Below are 14,885 nucleotides of genomic sequence, written 5' to 3' on the forward strand. Positions count from 1 at the left end.
TTCCGCTAAATCAAACTCTTATTGCTCAGAATCAAACCCGACGGGTTTCCCCAACGACAACAGCCCTCAGATCTACCACACCAGTCCGGGGAAGGGACCTGCTGTCAGTTTTACGGGACAGAAATACCTAGGAGCCTTGTTACCGTTTCCGTAAAGATTTCCACGTCACTGTCACCCGTCCTGTACGCTTCGTACAGAGAACAGGAGAGGCATCGCTGGGAGGGAGGGAGATGGATGGCAACGCCCGCGTTAGTGACCGCTGTCTCCCTCCTCATTTTCTAATTAGTTCTGTCGTCTGTTCAGTGATTTCCGTCATCACGTCTCCAACTATAACTGAAAACAATCTGATCAGACACAAGATGCTACGAACGCCAAATCTAAAGTGTCCAAGGACAACGTGAAGGTAACGCCTTTGCAGGCTTAAATTCCCAGCTGGTACTATGCCAAAACACCTCTACAGCAAGCTTGCTTTACACAACTTCCAATTAAAAATACTGTTACCTCTCAAGCTACATTTTAAATTAACAGAAATACATCCATAATAACTACCGGTAAAAAACCATGATAAAATTATTTTATTTTTTTTTTATTCAAAATATTCTGACAGTTTAACAATATTCCAGGTGCATTACAAACACTGCCATAGTCAACACAACAATCAATACTTAAAGAGCATTCACACACTGAAGACGTATATCTTAAAGCAGAGACAGGAGAATGCGCTTATACTAAGAGCATACAGATCGTTTTCCAATAACTAACTTGAGGCAGATGTCTGATTTCTCCGACACAAAATGGATTAAAATCCAGAAGAGATGAATTACAGAGGACAAAAATTCAGATGTATAAATGTTCCCCCCCCATGGTATTTTCTATAAAACATTGTGAGTTTATCATACAAGGCCCCTACCAGCCTAGACTACCCTAGTGTTGCCTATTTACGGGGTAGAACAACAAAATCGTAACAGAGAAACCAGCGTCACGGCTAACAAAACCACAAACTCTTGCTAGAATATGGCTTAAATTAGTTCACAGAGAGTTGGGAATATATTAACTACATGATGCAGTGGAAATACCAGGTAGAAAAAAAAAAACCAAACTTTCTCTTCCTGATATTTTCCCCTCAGCCTTTACCATAATTTGCATAAAATTTTCAGCAAAATGATACTGCCCCTCCTGCAAGCGTCTTTTCCCATGCTTCAAAAACATTATGTTACTAACAGATTGGTTTCATTCTTGAATGTATTGGCCAATATTAGCTCTAAAGTTGAAGCAGTCCTACACATAATACCCTGTTTCTTCCAATTAACCCAGGTTCTCAAAGAGCTAAAATTTCAACTTTATTTAAAACAGCGTATTTGCTTGAAAAAGTATTTATCTCTTTCTGATATAGAAAACACATGGCAAATCGAGAACTTGCAAAGACGCGTACACAAATGAGTGCATAGTGCAGAACATCATACAGAGAGCAGCAAGGCCACGGTGTCACATTAAGTCCACGTGTAAAAGATGTACGTTCCCAATGACCAAATCCGTTCTAGGAAGTTTCACTTCTGGGGCTTGCTTAAAGCATTAAAACCTTGCTCTACGGATGGCGAGACTCACCCGTCCCGACTTTTTGTATAGCTGACTATACATGCATGGTAGGAGAGCCACAGACACCGCGTACAGGAGCGACACACCAAAAACGCCTTGGACACATCATCCTGATCTCAGATATGCCATATGAAGGCTTTAATTTTTCCTGTGAAAAAGAAGGAAGCGGGACAACTTTCGAATTACACAGCTTGCCTGTGTGTCATTAAAAAGAAAAAAAAAAAAAAAAAAACCAAACCAAAACCCAAACAAGAGGCGGCGTTAGCCCAGGGTAAGAGAGCCACAACTCCACTGCGACAACTGGAGGTACGTCTGGTCTGGTTGCTCCAGGACCGAGCTGGATCTTCACAGGAAAGGGTCCTTCCCCTGTATTGCTCGTCGTTTCCAGTTGGTGCTCCCCAGCCGTGGAAATGTGCAACGCTTGTTGCAAAAATACAAGCGGCAAACGGCTAGAGGAAATCTCTGTATGCTTACTCAAAATGCTTTGTTTCCCCATTCAATTAGTTTGCTTTTAAAAGCAATGTTTTTGGAGAAGGGCCATCGGAACAAAGGAGCGAGGCATTTCCCTTAGTCACAACATCAGACACTTCATTAACAGATTGACTTAATCTCCTAAACCAAATTAGTTCCTGGACCATCTTGCGTTTGCATTCCTTTACTCTTCCTTAGGAACAAACAGTTTCTCTAACAGTTGTGCAGTTTAAGCCTGTTACGGCATTTTACTCCAGCATTTTCTTAGCACCTCAACACAAATTATGTCGTAGCTTGTCTGTGGTGGACGGCGGCCACGGACAACCACCAAGAGGGGAAGCGCCCACACCAGTGTTGAAATAACAGCAATATCGCCCCGAGACATCGAAAAGCACTTTTTGATACACTGGCTTCCAGGTTAGACTACTGACTCCAACCAGGATTTCTCTCCAAGTAGGGTTAACTCCAGTTATTTCAATACAGTAAACACAAGAGGGCAGTGCTGAGGACATCAATCCTGCACTTCATAACTTTCAGTCCATTTCCTAAAAACCTGTTAATGGAGATACGATACGGCTCAGCGGCAAGGCTAAGTGGGCAAATGTTGTCTACGTTAAAGTCGTTATGGGAACTAACGTAACCCTTGCTTATCGTACAAACGGTACTCCTTGGATTTAAGCCAACCATACACGTTTCATCCTACTAATTTACCTATCCTGCTTAGTCTCAAGTATCTTCATCCTTTCACACTCCCTAATTAGCTATCAATTATTTTCCTGAGTGAGATTATAAAAAGTTAAACCCTTCTACCAAAAGTACAAAGACAAATAAAATATAGAACAATACAAACCCAGTTATACAGCATTACAAGTGCAGAAATTCTTCATGTTGTTGCTCTTCTTTATCATTGGCCCCCAGTAAAAACCATAGCAAAGAATTTAGTTATCCAAAATATTTTGAAGTACTGTGATTAAATTCTTCAGACCATAAATGTAGCCCTCATCCTTTGTGTTGCTAGGAAACACATGAGCAAAATCTATCATGCGGACTTCTACGTTTGCGCTTTCCTTGATCTCTGCTGGCATGTGACAGAAAACTTTTTCCAGTTGGGGTATAACGTTTCCGTTCAGGTGCTCCTGTGTAATGCACGTGCTGCTTTTCCACACGTTGTCTTGCTCCAAGTTTTCAACTTTTAGTGAGAGTTGACTGTGGTGCCTCTTGGAGTATGCCTTTTTGTGAAGTGCATAAAATTTGGACAAGCCTTTACTTACAGAGGCCTCAATTTTTCCGTTCTCTGTAGAATTTATGACATGAATATTATTATTATACTCCAGTATGTCTCCACCTGATAACAGTCCTTTGGGCATTCCTCTCTTCTCTGCCAAGGTGACATCGCTCAACCGCACGGTTGTTGCCTGACACGAACCTTCGTAAACAAACAGCAACGAGCTTGCATAAAAGTTGAGTTGCTTCTGGCCCTCAAACCACTCCAAAATTTTTTCAATCTTCTGAATGCTGGCAGCTATTGCATCTTTTCTCAAGCAGTACCCATTGTGGAAAAACTTGGAGATGCCTGCAAGAAATAGACACATTTGGGGATTATTTTCACCTCTGAAAAGAAATCAAACATTTTTCATTTTTTTCAGGATGCGAATAGTTCTTGATTTGAAGAAACAGACAGCACTCACATAGGCTCCTTTCAGGCAATTCTTAACTAAATCAGAAGTGAACCGAGGAACTCTGATACCTTCAGTCACCACACCTGTATAAGGCCGGCTGTGTAACACCACAGACTGGGCTCAGATTGTGAAGAAAATGAACTAATCAACACAGCAATCAAACAGTAGACGAACACGGTTCCTGCTCCCCATGTCATTTTAGCAAGCGTCTGGACAGTTCCGGGCAGGGACCCATTAAATTCTCCAGGGATAAAGAAGCTCAAGCAGCTCTTTATCACGAGTGACAGCTGACAAGTTAGCGCCAGCTCTGGAGAAGGGTGTGTTTGTGCATGTGTCCTTCCGTCTCTCGGTGGGGGACAGACGAACAGACATCAGTTAATAACTCGTTTGAAATAGTTATCGCCAAACAGGCGTACGATGGTAGCATTTTTATTCCTTGTTTATGTAGAGCAACACATGGATTAACTTCAACTGAGGTCACTTTAACTGGAAGATGCACTGACAGTAGCTTTCTAATACAGAAGACAACTAGGGATAAACATGTATCTATTACAAAAACATTTAATACTTTTGGGAAGTGTTCTATTTCATTACAGTCTCAAAGCTGCAAAGAAATTGAATTCTACCACTATCACCCCCTTATTAGTAGCGAAAGACACGTGATGAGGAAATTCCTGTAGACTAGACCGCTGCTCAAGCCAACTGCAAACTTAATTTAGGATCGAGAGGTAGTTCAAATGATACAGGAAACTGCTAAAGACCCATCTGGCAAGAGGCGAAAAAGGCACTTTGAAAATGGGAACACACTGACTACTGTTTCCATACAGTTCTCGAAATAAGTAAATAAATGAAAAATATCCTAAGAGCACCAGATTCCGACATACAAATTCCCTTACCATCCTTTACTGTCTCCTTTGTCAAGCTCCTTCCATAGTGCTGGTTTTGCGTCTCGTAGCTGTCAGAAGAGACATGGTAGACCTGCAAGAAAACAAGGAGGTCACTCTGTACTTATTTCCAACAACCAATATTTCTGCAGAGCTATGTGACGCCTTACAGACAGGCTACAAAACCTTTGGTACCGTTTAGCCCTCGCACAGCTTTAAAAAAAATGCTTTTTTAGCATTGCAGCGGTCAGGACTGCCCTCTAGTGCTCTGATCTGCAAAATCCTCCCCTCCACATCCTGGGGTCTGAGCTACAGCTTCCCCGCATCTGAAAGACCTCATTCTGTTGGCAGAAAGCAACATATCCCTTACGGGAAAACATTTTATAGGGCACCTGCCTTGCAAATCAACGCTAAGACCTGAAACCATCATACTCCTACCCATGTTACTTGGAATATTAGATCAGCAAGATGCAACAAGCTCAAAAACTCAACGCAATTACTTTGCAGTTCTTAAAATGGTAAAAATAGTAATCACAGCAGCAAAACAGTAAGAAATACTACGATGCGACCAGGAAGGCCCAGCTCCACGAGACCCATCTGGAACTGTAATTGTTGGCACAGATGAGGATATACTAAATAAATGACAGCAGTCGAGCGAAAGCTCGGTTCCAGCACTGATAGCAGTACGTCAGCTCTCGCCCGAAAGGGAGGCGACTCGTACGGGTACAGTTTTGGCCATATCAGGAATTGTACAAGCTTAACAACTTAATTAAGTCAAAAATGTTTTACATAGAGACACATTTTCTCTCTAACCAAAATAATTTCCATAGTAGAAATGTGCCAGCCAGCCAGGCCCAAGTATAATTTGTTTATGAGACTGTAGACAATTCTTATTTGCAGAACTAATGGTGTTACCAAGCAGGCAGTTGTCCCTGGCAGGAACTTTGCGCTTGGCACTCGTTCAGACCACCCAACCCTGCGGCACCCATCCTGGCTGCAGCGCTCTGCCCTCCCTTTACCCGCCGGGAAGGGAGAGGATCCCACGGGAAGCAATTTGGGGCGCACCAGTGAGGCGCCGATCCCTCCTGTGAGGTCTTTTTCTCGCTGTAGCCCACAGAGAAAGTCCATGACGGTGAAACAGCAGCACATAAAAAGGAGCGGTGCCTGAGCAAGAATTGGAAAAATAAAGCAGCAGCCCCCCCCCCCCCCCAAAACCTCTCTCCCCCATCCAAACCATGACGAGCACAGCATGAAACACAGGTCCGTAACTCCTGCTTCGCAAAGCAGCTGGGAAGAAGAGTCTCAAAATAGCTCTCTCTTTGACAAAAAAAGATAGAAGTAATTAAACTCAGGGTCCCCAAGGAACTTAAATCATGGAGTGTGGAAACTGATTTAAGTCATCAACCGTGAACTGAAGAGGCCGTAAATAATTCTGGTTATACTAAAGAAATAACAGTTGTAAGCCTGAATATTTAAGCTCACTTGGTAGCAGAGACGCTTCCCACTGTTACAATTCCTATTTCCACTGTTATGTTATAGAAACTGAGGCCCTGATAGCTACAAATTGCAGGAGAGCATAGCAGAGGCAAGTTGTTCTAAAACAGCATCCGACAAGTGTGATTTTGGTTTCATGAAAAAAATAGTTTTTCACCACTTTTTTTTATTCCCAAAGCACATAAAAGAGCTACAGCATACAACCTATGAACCCAAAGATTACTTCTGTAAATACTTCAGGTGCCAAAGTTACTTTCAAAAACGTACAAAAAGTTTCAAAAACTTTTTAAATTTGAAGAGCCACAAGCCAAAGGTAATTAAATAAAGCAAGAATAAAAGAAAAGAAATATATTGCTTAGGAAGAGGATCAAAAGTCTGGCGACTACACTGAAGTTTTCACTAGCTGCGTCCTCATTTTAATAACATTAAACGTTCTCGTTTAGTCGGTCTAGGGGCAGCTTCCTCCATACGCCAGCACTGCAGCAGACTTCGGAAGGAATAATCTTGTTTACCAGAACCTCATCTCCTCCCCCGTAGGAGCTAACAGTTTTTGTGACATGGGCACTTGCTCAAAAATGCTGATTAAGATCTGCAAGCTCATTTTGTTTTCCAAAGAAACGCTGGAGCAGCACATAAGCCCCCTGTGTTGCTGAGCCGGGTTTCCCGTGAAGCCACCCTACCTCTTCTCATAATGTGCACAAAACCAACCCCCCCCGCAAATGGCTTTCTATGTCATTTAAAAACACCCAGGCACATGTGCATGTTTTGCATTAATGGTGCGTTTTTAACTACACAAAACGGTCGATGACAAACGACCGAGTCCCCCACGCGTACCGAGAGCGTAATGTACGTATTTAACTACTTGGTGAGCAAGCGAAGGCTCCGAACACCCTTGGTTACCAACGGGCTTGGCTGCAGACAACAGCATTAAAGGGCAACATAGAGAGGTAATCATGGAAGTATTCGCCATGTTAGCCAAAGAGCTGCCTCTTAACGCTGCTTCCAGCCTTTTCTCAACTGCAAGGAAGTGACTGTTTGAAACATTCCTGGAAAAGTTCAACCAACTCCAAACACGTTAAGCCCCATGCTGAAAGCAGAGGAACAGAAAACCAAGTTCAAAAAGAAATAATCTTTCACCAGTTCTTGCTTCACCCTCACCTACCCCCCCAAAAACACAGGGATGGCTGTGCTGAAGTAGCATTAGACTAAAATCAACTTCCTAGTCTACGCCCCTCTTGCTTCACCATGCTTTTGTTCACGCTGTCACCGCTACTAACCTACTACTCACCCTTCCCAAAAGGATATTTGCCTTTGAACCAACCTGTTTCTGTATCCCTGTTGCTGCAGCTGTGTGTACTAGCCTGTTTCCGTCAAAACAGTAAGTCAAATAAGTCAAATCTGTAACCTTAACAACGGCCAAGAAACTATTAGACAGGAAAATCTCATTTCTTGTCCACCTGCCGCAGCTCGTTAACGTGTTTGCTCTGTCTTCACGGGGAGTTCCGCTGTATAGCGCAAGACAAAGAAAAAGGCAAAGAAACAAAATTCTTACTACACAAGATCAGCGCTGTTTTGGCTGACAGTGTGGAGGCTCCTCCTTGTGCCTACAAGCAGCTCCCATTTGGTGAGGTTTCTGCATAAACAGAACTGGAATCCAGCACGCTAACAGGTTCAGTTTTTTAATTAGTAGTAGTAGGGACTCTGTACGGACAGCACGTCAAAACATCCAGATGATTAACTGTCCAGGGACATTATTTTTGGAATTTCTCAACCTGCATTTGGCTTTTGTTTCCCACGCGGTGTGAAGTTCTTGCTGCGTGCGTACGCACACATATTTTTGTGCCCTTTTTTCAGTTACGGTTAGTTCATCTGACGTTCTTGAATCGAGGGAAACCTTGAGCTAAAATAAAAAGTTGGTCCAATGTGGTCTTTAAAAAAGCACAACCCTTGCAAGATCTCAACAGTGAAACACGCAGTTTGGAAACCTCGCACCTGCAGCTTTAGGACATTAAGCTGAAGACTGGCTTGAGGAAAACAAACGCTATGCGATGTTATTTACGGTAATTCAGCACCGACTTCCATGGCGAGGCACAAAAATACATGCACCCTTCAAATACTTATCTGCGGCAACTCCCTAACTTCCAGAAAGCGTAATTTAAATACATATTAAGAGTAGCCTGTTTGGTGTAGATACTGCTAGCACAAATAAAAATCTCTATTAAATAACTTGCAGAGCTCCTCCACATCTGCAAAGAATATTAACTAATCCACATCACTGAAACTGGGGGGGGGGGGGGAATTTTGAGCAGGCTTGCCCAGTACTCTGCAATAGTACTGCAGAGCGAAGGCTAACTCGATGGCACGCGTGATACGGACTCGCGCGGCATTCCCACGCGCTAGCCGGTGCCTGGGAAGCACTTTCCCACAGAGCTCCTGGTGCCCGGCCCTGCTCGGGCAGCCTGGGACCTGCTCTTCTACGCAAGGACACGGGGCTGAGAGATACACGCTCTGATGCCGAGACAGCCGAACCTCAAAGGGCGAAGGGCCAAGCTGTCCACCCCTCGTGTTTTTTCCGTAAATATACTTAAGTCACCCCTGTATTAACAGCCAAGAAATTATTAGACAGAAAAATCTCATTTCTTGTCCACCTGCCGCAGCTCGTTAATGTGTTTGCTCTGTCTTCACGGGGAGTTCTGCTGTGTAGTGCAAGACAAAGAAAAAGGCAAAGAAACAAAATTCTTACTACACAAGATCAGCGCTGTTGTGGCTGACAGTGTGGAGGCTCCTCCTTGTGCCTGCAAGCAGCTCCCATTCGGTGAGGTTTCTGCATAAACAGAACTGGAATCCAGCACGCTAACAGGTTCAGTTTTTTAATTATTATTAGTAGTAGTACTACTGTACTAGTAGTAGTACTACTACTACCTGTACGAGTATGCTCGTACAGGTAAGAGCGAGCGTTTAAGTATTACACAGCATTTTCTATTTACAGCAAGGCACCTCTGTGCTCCTAACTGGCACCCGAAGGTCAGTACCCAGCCTGCTGCAAAACCGGAGGGAGGCGGAAAGCGGGGCAGAAGCAGGCAGCACCCCCGCTAACTCGAGGACATCCCACCTCAGCACCCCTCCACCGCCTTCGCCAGGCCAAGACCCGCACCCACAACTCTCTACCTTCTGCCTGGACCTCACGAGCATCCCGGTCTAAAGACACGAGTTTCCTTCACACCTGCAGAACCCAGGGCGCTCTGCAGGTCCTGGGATCTCTTGGGGACTGAGCCTGCCGCAGGGGAAGACTTAAACGCTGAGTTTGAAGAAGCCTTATTTTTTCTTTTTCCAAAAGGAAGTAAAACGAGGATTTGAAAAAAAAAAAAAACAAACCACACACAAAGGGAGGAATTTTTAAAAATACATTATCTTAGTTGATTATACTGCTTTATAATAACGCTACACCACTATTACTGCTGCTGAGAGCATGCCCATTTATTGAAATCCACTTATCTAACACCCCCACACCCCCCCCCTTTTTTTTTTTTTTTAATAACAACTCACATTGTTGCTAGACCACAAGTGATGAAAGCACATACATCCCTGCTTGCTGCTGGCTTGAAAATTCAGCACGGGAAGGATGCAACCCTGCTTCCCCGTTTCTAAGACTATACTTACGTATTATTCTACCTGGTTTGCTTCTTTGTTCTTCTGGTATTTGACAGAGTGCTTTCTATGATTAAGGACACCACCAAATGCTCTGACAATCAATATAAAGTTTTAGTAAGGTCCCTACATAAAGAAGTTGTAGAATGAAATTAGGTTGAAGCTAAGTCAGTGAAAAAGCAGACTAATAATCTCCTAAATAAAAGAAACAAGGGTGCTGCGGTTAAATTGTGACCCATTTTAAGGATAGCTTAATGCATAATTTTGGACTCCCAGAACTTCCATGGAGCACCTCATTAGAATAAATTTCTTTTATGCCTCCTTTTTATATAATTGGGGGGGCGGGGGGGAGAAAGGCCATTCTCATCTCACCCATCATCAGCTTTTTTCCTAACATACCGGTAATCTTATCAGCCGTAAGGACACAAGCGAACCAGCTGTCATATACGTGACAAATCTTCCGCGTAAGGAAAAACTGCTGGAAAAAAGATGCCAGGGAACCCATCTGCTAGAACTCGCCCAAGGGGATGACAGGTCAATCTCCTGAACTCTACAAATGAAGTACTTCTGAAAGGTACCCTTCAATCCACTGGCAGCTACCGGCCTCGGAGGAATTGCTGCATGGATTTGGCACCGTCAGACCGAGAAACAGATGAGCCGGACTCGGCCGGGGAGTTGAAAGTGGAAAAGAGAGGAAGAGCGGGGGCGGCGGCGGTGCGCGGCGCCAACAAAGCCAGCGCAGAGCAACCAGCCCCAGCCTTGGTTTGCTGCTCGTTTCCACCGCTGCAGACAGCTATTTCCAGACTTTGGGGGGGGCTTGCTTGTTCGGAGGGGTTTTTTCAGGGCTTTTGGTCGGTTTCTTTGGTTTGCTGTGGTTTGGGGTTTTTTTGTTTTGGTTGTTTTTTTTTTTTAGTTTGGGGGGGGGTGTTAGTTTTTGTTTTGTTTTGTCTTCCTGTTTTCTTAAACATCAAGACTTGAATTAAGACTTATAAATGTAAAAAACCCAGTTCTGGTCTTTTTTTTTTTTTTTTTTTTTTTCCTGTGGAAGACTATAAACATTAGATGCAGGATTTAATAGCTTTCTTATTCCTCCTTTCCTAAATCTTGTTATTAACACATCAGAGCTTATGAAAATTACTAACGATACTAGAAAAGGTTCATAAAGAACTCATAAAACGGACTCAGCTACAGTCAGTTTTAAAATGCCTTTCAGGAACATGTGCTGTAGATTAGGAAAGTCACTTGTAAAAACAGCTTTGATGAGGTATCTGCATTACTGCATGCAGTAATGTTGTTCGTAGGCACAAACAATAAAAGTAAATGATGGATTATACTGGGGAAGTTATGTAATCACCACTTTGTGCTTTAAAAACACGTTTCAGAAATATTACGGACTACGTGATACCGCAATCAAGATGTTCTGGAAGAAAAAGAAAACCTGCAGAAGTCGGGAATTGCGGATTCTGAATGGACTGTGGGTCCAAAACGAGATCACAACCCACGCATTCTGCCTGTATTCAACAGCATACAAAATACTCTTATTTTTAACACTGCACGTGCTGCGAAGATATTTCTTATATATTTATGCCTACTACTGAAACCATATTGCAATTTGTATCTTTGCTATTGGAACTGTACCTTAAGTTTTCCAACTTATATTTAAACTCTCACTACTTTCATAACAAATCTCTGTTCTCATCTGTTAAAGAAAGGAACCTCTCCGCTTAAGTATGAAATTGGGTTTTCAAGCAATGTTATTGAAATGGCTGCATTTTCTAAATGCATTTCCATGCATTTATTCTGTCTATTCGGTGCATTAGGATGAATATACTTTAGCACACGCCACATGCCAGAACCGTGTACATAAATCAAAGCTCTGCCAGATAGGAGACTCGCTTCTTTTAAGGACAAACAATACATATTTTATATATAAACAGATGTTACCAGTGCATAAAAAAGCCCTGTCAATGGCTTTTGGGGTAAAAACCCACTATAAATAAATTCTGGGGTAAAAGACCCCACCTGTAACTCTTCACGACAGCTTCTATGATGTGTGCTTTACGAAAAACATAGACAACGACATTTTCTATTTTTCCTGGCCCTCTCTTTCTTGCTCTTTTAAAATAGAAACTTAACAAGCAAGCCCACCTCCATGTTAAAAATAACATTGAGCGGGGAAATTAAAAACAAACCGCTCTTTCTGAATCGCGTTATACCATGTGTTGTCCAGCAAACACTAGCAACCTTCATCCGGCACACTAGCAGTTACAGGCAATAAATGCCTGTACAGGAGAGTGTTTTACATTAGGGCCAGAATCTTGCAAAAATAAGCAAGCAGGCAGGCAGAGAGCACCCCATAATCAAGAGGCGGCAAGCTGAGCAGAGAAAATGCCTTGTGAATTTAGACTTTCCCAAGTGTTGCGTGAGGGGAGGCGGAACCTTTTGAGTTCTTCTTGGAAAATAACTTCCAACACACAATTTGGTACCAAAGGCACAAAACAAATCTCAGCTAGTTAAACACCGGATGGGAAACTGCAATGCTTGGGGGAACCATCATTATACGTACAGTTTGAACTAGGGAATCGCAAGAATTTCTGCAACAGGATAAAGGTACCAATAAATGACAATGTTAGAAACAATCGTCACAAGCAAAAACACCGTGGAAGCAAGGGTTCGTTCCTTTTGCGCTGTCATGAAACAAAGGACGTGAAGTACAATGTTTTACACATGAGATAAGAAAGCTTGTGTAATGACATAAGCCAAATGCAAACCTATAATCTCCAGCCTTCCTTCTCGATCTAAACTGTTTGACTGGTTTTTTGACTCAACTCCCACATTCTCTCTCATAGGCTTACATAATTACTACTCCTGACCACTATAATTTATAGCTGCAAAAGCTTATCTCAAGACAGAGTTAAGGCTGAGAGCCTAGGCAATTAAGTGCAAAACATTACAGAGATATTAGAATTATTTCAAACAATGGTGCAGTCTGCATGCTGTTGCTATCTAACAGCAAAAGGGGAAGCTCAAAGTCTTCAGCCCTTTACGCTTGATGCAGAGCTTGAAAGCCCTGGCTTTGTGTATGTGAGAAGGAAAACAGAAATCCCACATCAAAAAGACCATTCCTGCGCCAATCATAGCAGAAAAAAAAAAAAAAAAGTACTTTAAATGCATTGCATCAGGGATTCATTACTGACACATCAACACATTTATGTTACTGATCCATAAATGTTCTGTACAGCGTTTCTCTACGCTGAAGTTTTAAAGTAGCCGATACACAAATATTGAATCTTCATCTTTCTCCTCACCTAAGATAAGGAAAAGTAATAGCGTTAGTACGGACATCTGCAGGGCCTTATCCGCCTCAAGCTAACCTTCAGCTGACAGTTGTTCCTCGAGTGCGTTAAGCGTCAAAGACGTCTTCTTCTGGTTGAAAGCTTTTTTTAAATGCAGAACGTAAGCAGCTATTTATACCTACGTGCATCACCTCTGAGAGCTAACTTACTCTTCCCTAAATAGAAAAATTACATTAAAATTATTTAAAAAAAAAACAAAAAAACAAACAGATTAAAAATTTTGAGAGGATGCAGCTCATTATTAAATTATTACAAAGACTGGTTCACTATGTTCACTCTGATATAAGCCTAAAAGTCAAAAAAATACTTTGATAATTTGAAATATCTGCTCTGTGAGAAGAATTAATTGCAACTACATTCAGTTTTAAGTAACTATGGTCTGTCCCAACCCCTCTCTCATACACATACACAGAACCCAGGTTGCAAACAGATTCCCAGAAGGGACACGGCCAAGTTAAACACTTGTGAACAAGAGCGGTGTCTTGGAACAGATTTCACACAACAGTTGATACCAGTACTACCAACATATTCAGATAATGCTTTATTTACGTAAAACTCAAGTGGATTGTCATTTGCCAGAAGAACCGTATCTGGTGTGGGACAACAGGCCAGAGCGTGAAGTGGAATTTGAAAACAAACCGAGTTCTTACCCTCATGCCAAGTACCAAAAAGCCAATCTCCTCCATCAGCGGGTACTTGCTGACCTGCTGCTGTATCTTCTCAGCTGAAGCATACGGATCGTAACTTTTCTGACCTATTTTTACGTCCATTATGCAAGGCTTATTAAACTTACAGGTCACATCTTCCAGTTTTAGATACGTATCTGTCAAAAAGAAAAAACTTTAATAAACAGTGGGTCAAAGCAAAATAATTACATAGTTTCTGCTGAGCTGCTGTGGAGGAAGGAGAATAGTTTAAGGCTTAACATCAGGCGAGTTCTTTTAAGAGCCAGTTTGTCTCTGAACACAGACTAAATCATGGTCATCGACACCCACAAATTCTGTTGGCATTACATTCTAAATGCCTTATTGTTTAGAAAATTGTATACAATTAAAGTGTGCTAACCTAACACTCAAATTCAAATTATTGCCCAGATGAAATTCATGAGTAGCTTTTATTAAGCCATTAACATACTTCAAATAGCATTAATAAGCACATACAAATGCAGGTTACTACATGGCTGGTTTTGCAACAGAGATGGTGTTTTCTTTCTCTGGGTGAAAAGGCTAGAATTAAACTGGCAAATTTTCTTTGCGTCATTTTAAAAACGAAATTAACATTTCAGAGTCCTACCCTACAGGGGCCGAAATGCATCTCGTTTTTCTTCTTTTTATCCCACTCCCATCTGTACTCATTTCTCATGGCACACCTTTGGGTAAAAAACACTCCTCAAATCCCAGGCTGCCTTTCATCCATTTCCAAAAGTCCCTTTGGGAGGTTGGGCGGACCAAAAAACCCCAAGCCCTTGGAGCACCTGAAGATTTAAAGGAGTATCTAAAACCTGGTCAAACTGGTTTACGCTTTTCTCCAGTGCAGGTAAGAGGCTATTACCAACATGATCTACAGCACCGATTGTCAGAACACAACAAGAAAATAAACTCGATTAACTGCTCAAGTCGCAGACAGCTCTGCTCGGAGGAAGCTTGCACAGATCTCCAGCCCTGGCCAGGGCACAATACGCACCAAGACAACACCCAGCATTAACACGTGGCTCATTCTTCACGTCGGCTTCTGCAAATCCACCTGTTAGCAGTCAC

The 14,885-nt window shown here is 42.4% G+C and overlaps 1 protein-coding gene across 1 annotated transcript in view; it reads right to left on the reverse strand.

Annotated features, from left to right (window-relative positions):
* Positions 1–436: 436 nt before the first annotated feature.
* Positions 437–14,885, reverse strand: part of IPMK (inositol polyphosphate multikinase) — a 42,951-nt gene continuing 28,502 nt past the window's right edge. Inside the window, 3 exon segments of the mRNA XM_075717556.1 lie at positions 437–3,640; positions 4,643–4,724; positions 13,779–13,951. Coding sequence (XP_075573671.1) covers positions 3,006–3,640; positions 4,643–4,724; positions 13,779–13,951 — 890 coding nt within the window. The 3' untranslated portion in view covers positions 437–3,005.

This window comes from Pelecanus crispus, chromosome 10 (genome assembly GCF_030463565.1).
Source record: "Pelecanus crispus isolate bPelCri1 chromosome 10, bPelCri1.pri, whole genome shotgun sequence".
Lineage (NCBI taxonomy): Eukaryota > Metazoa > Chordata > Aves > Pelecaniformes > Pelecanidae > Pelecanus > Pelecanus crispus.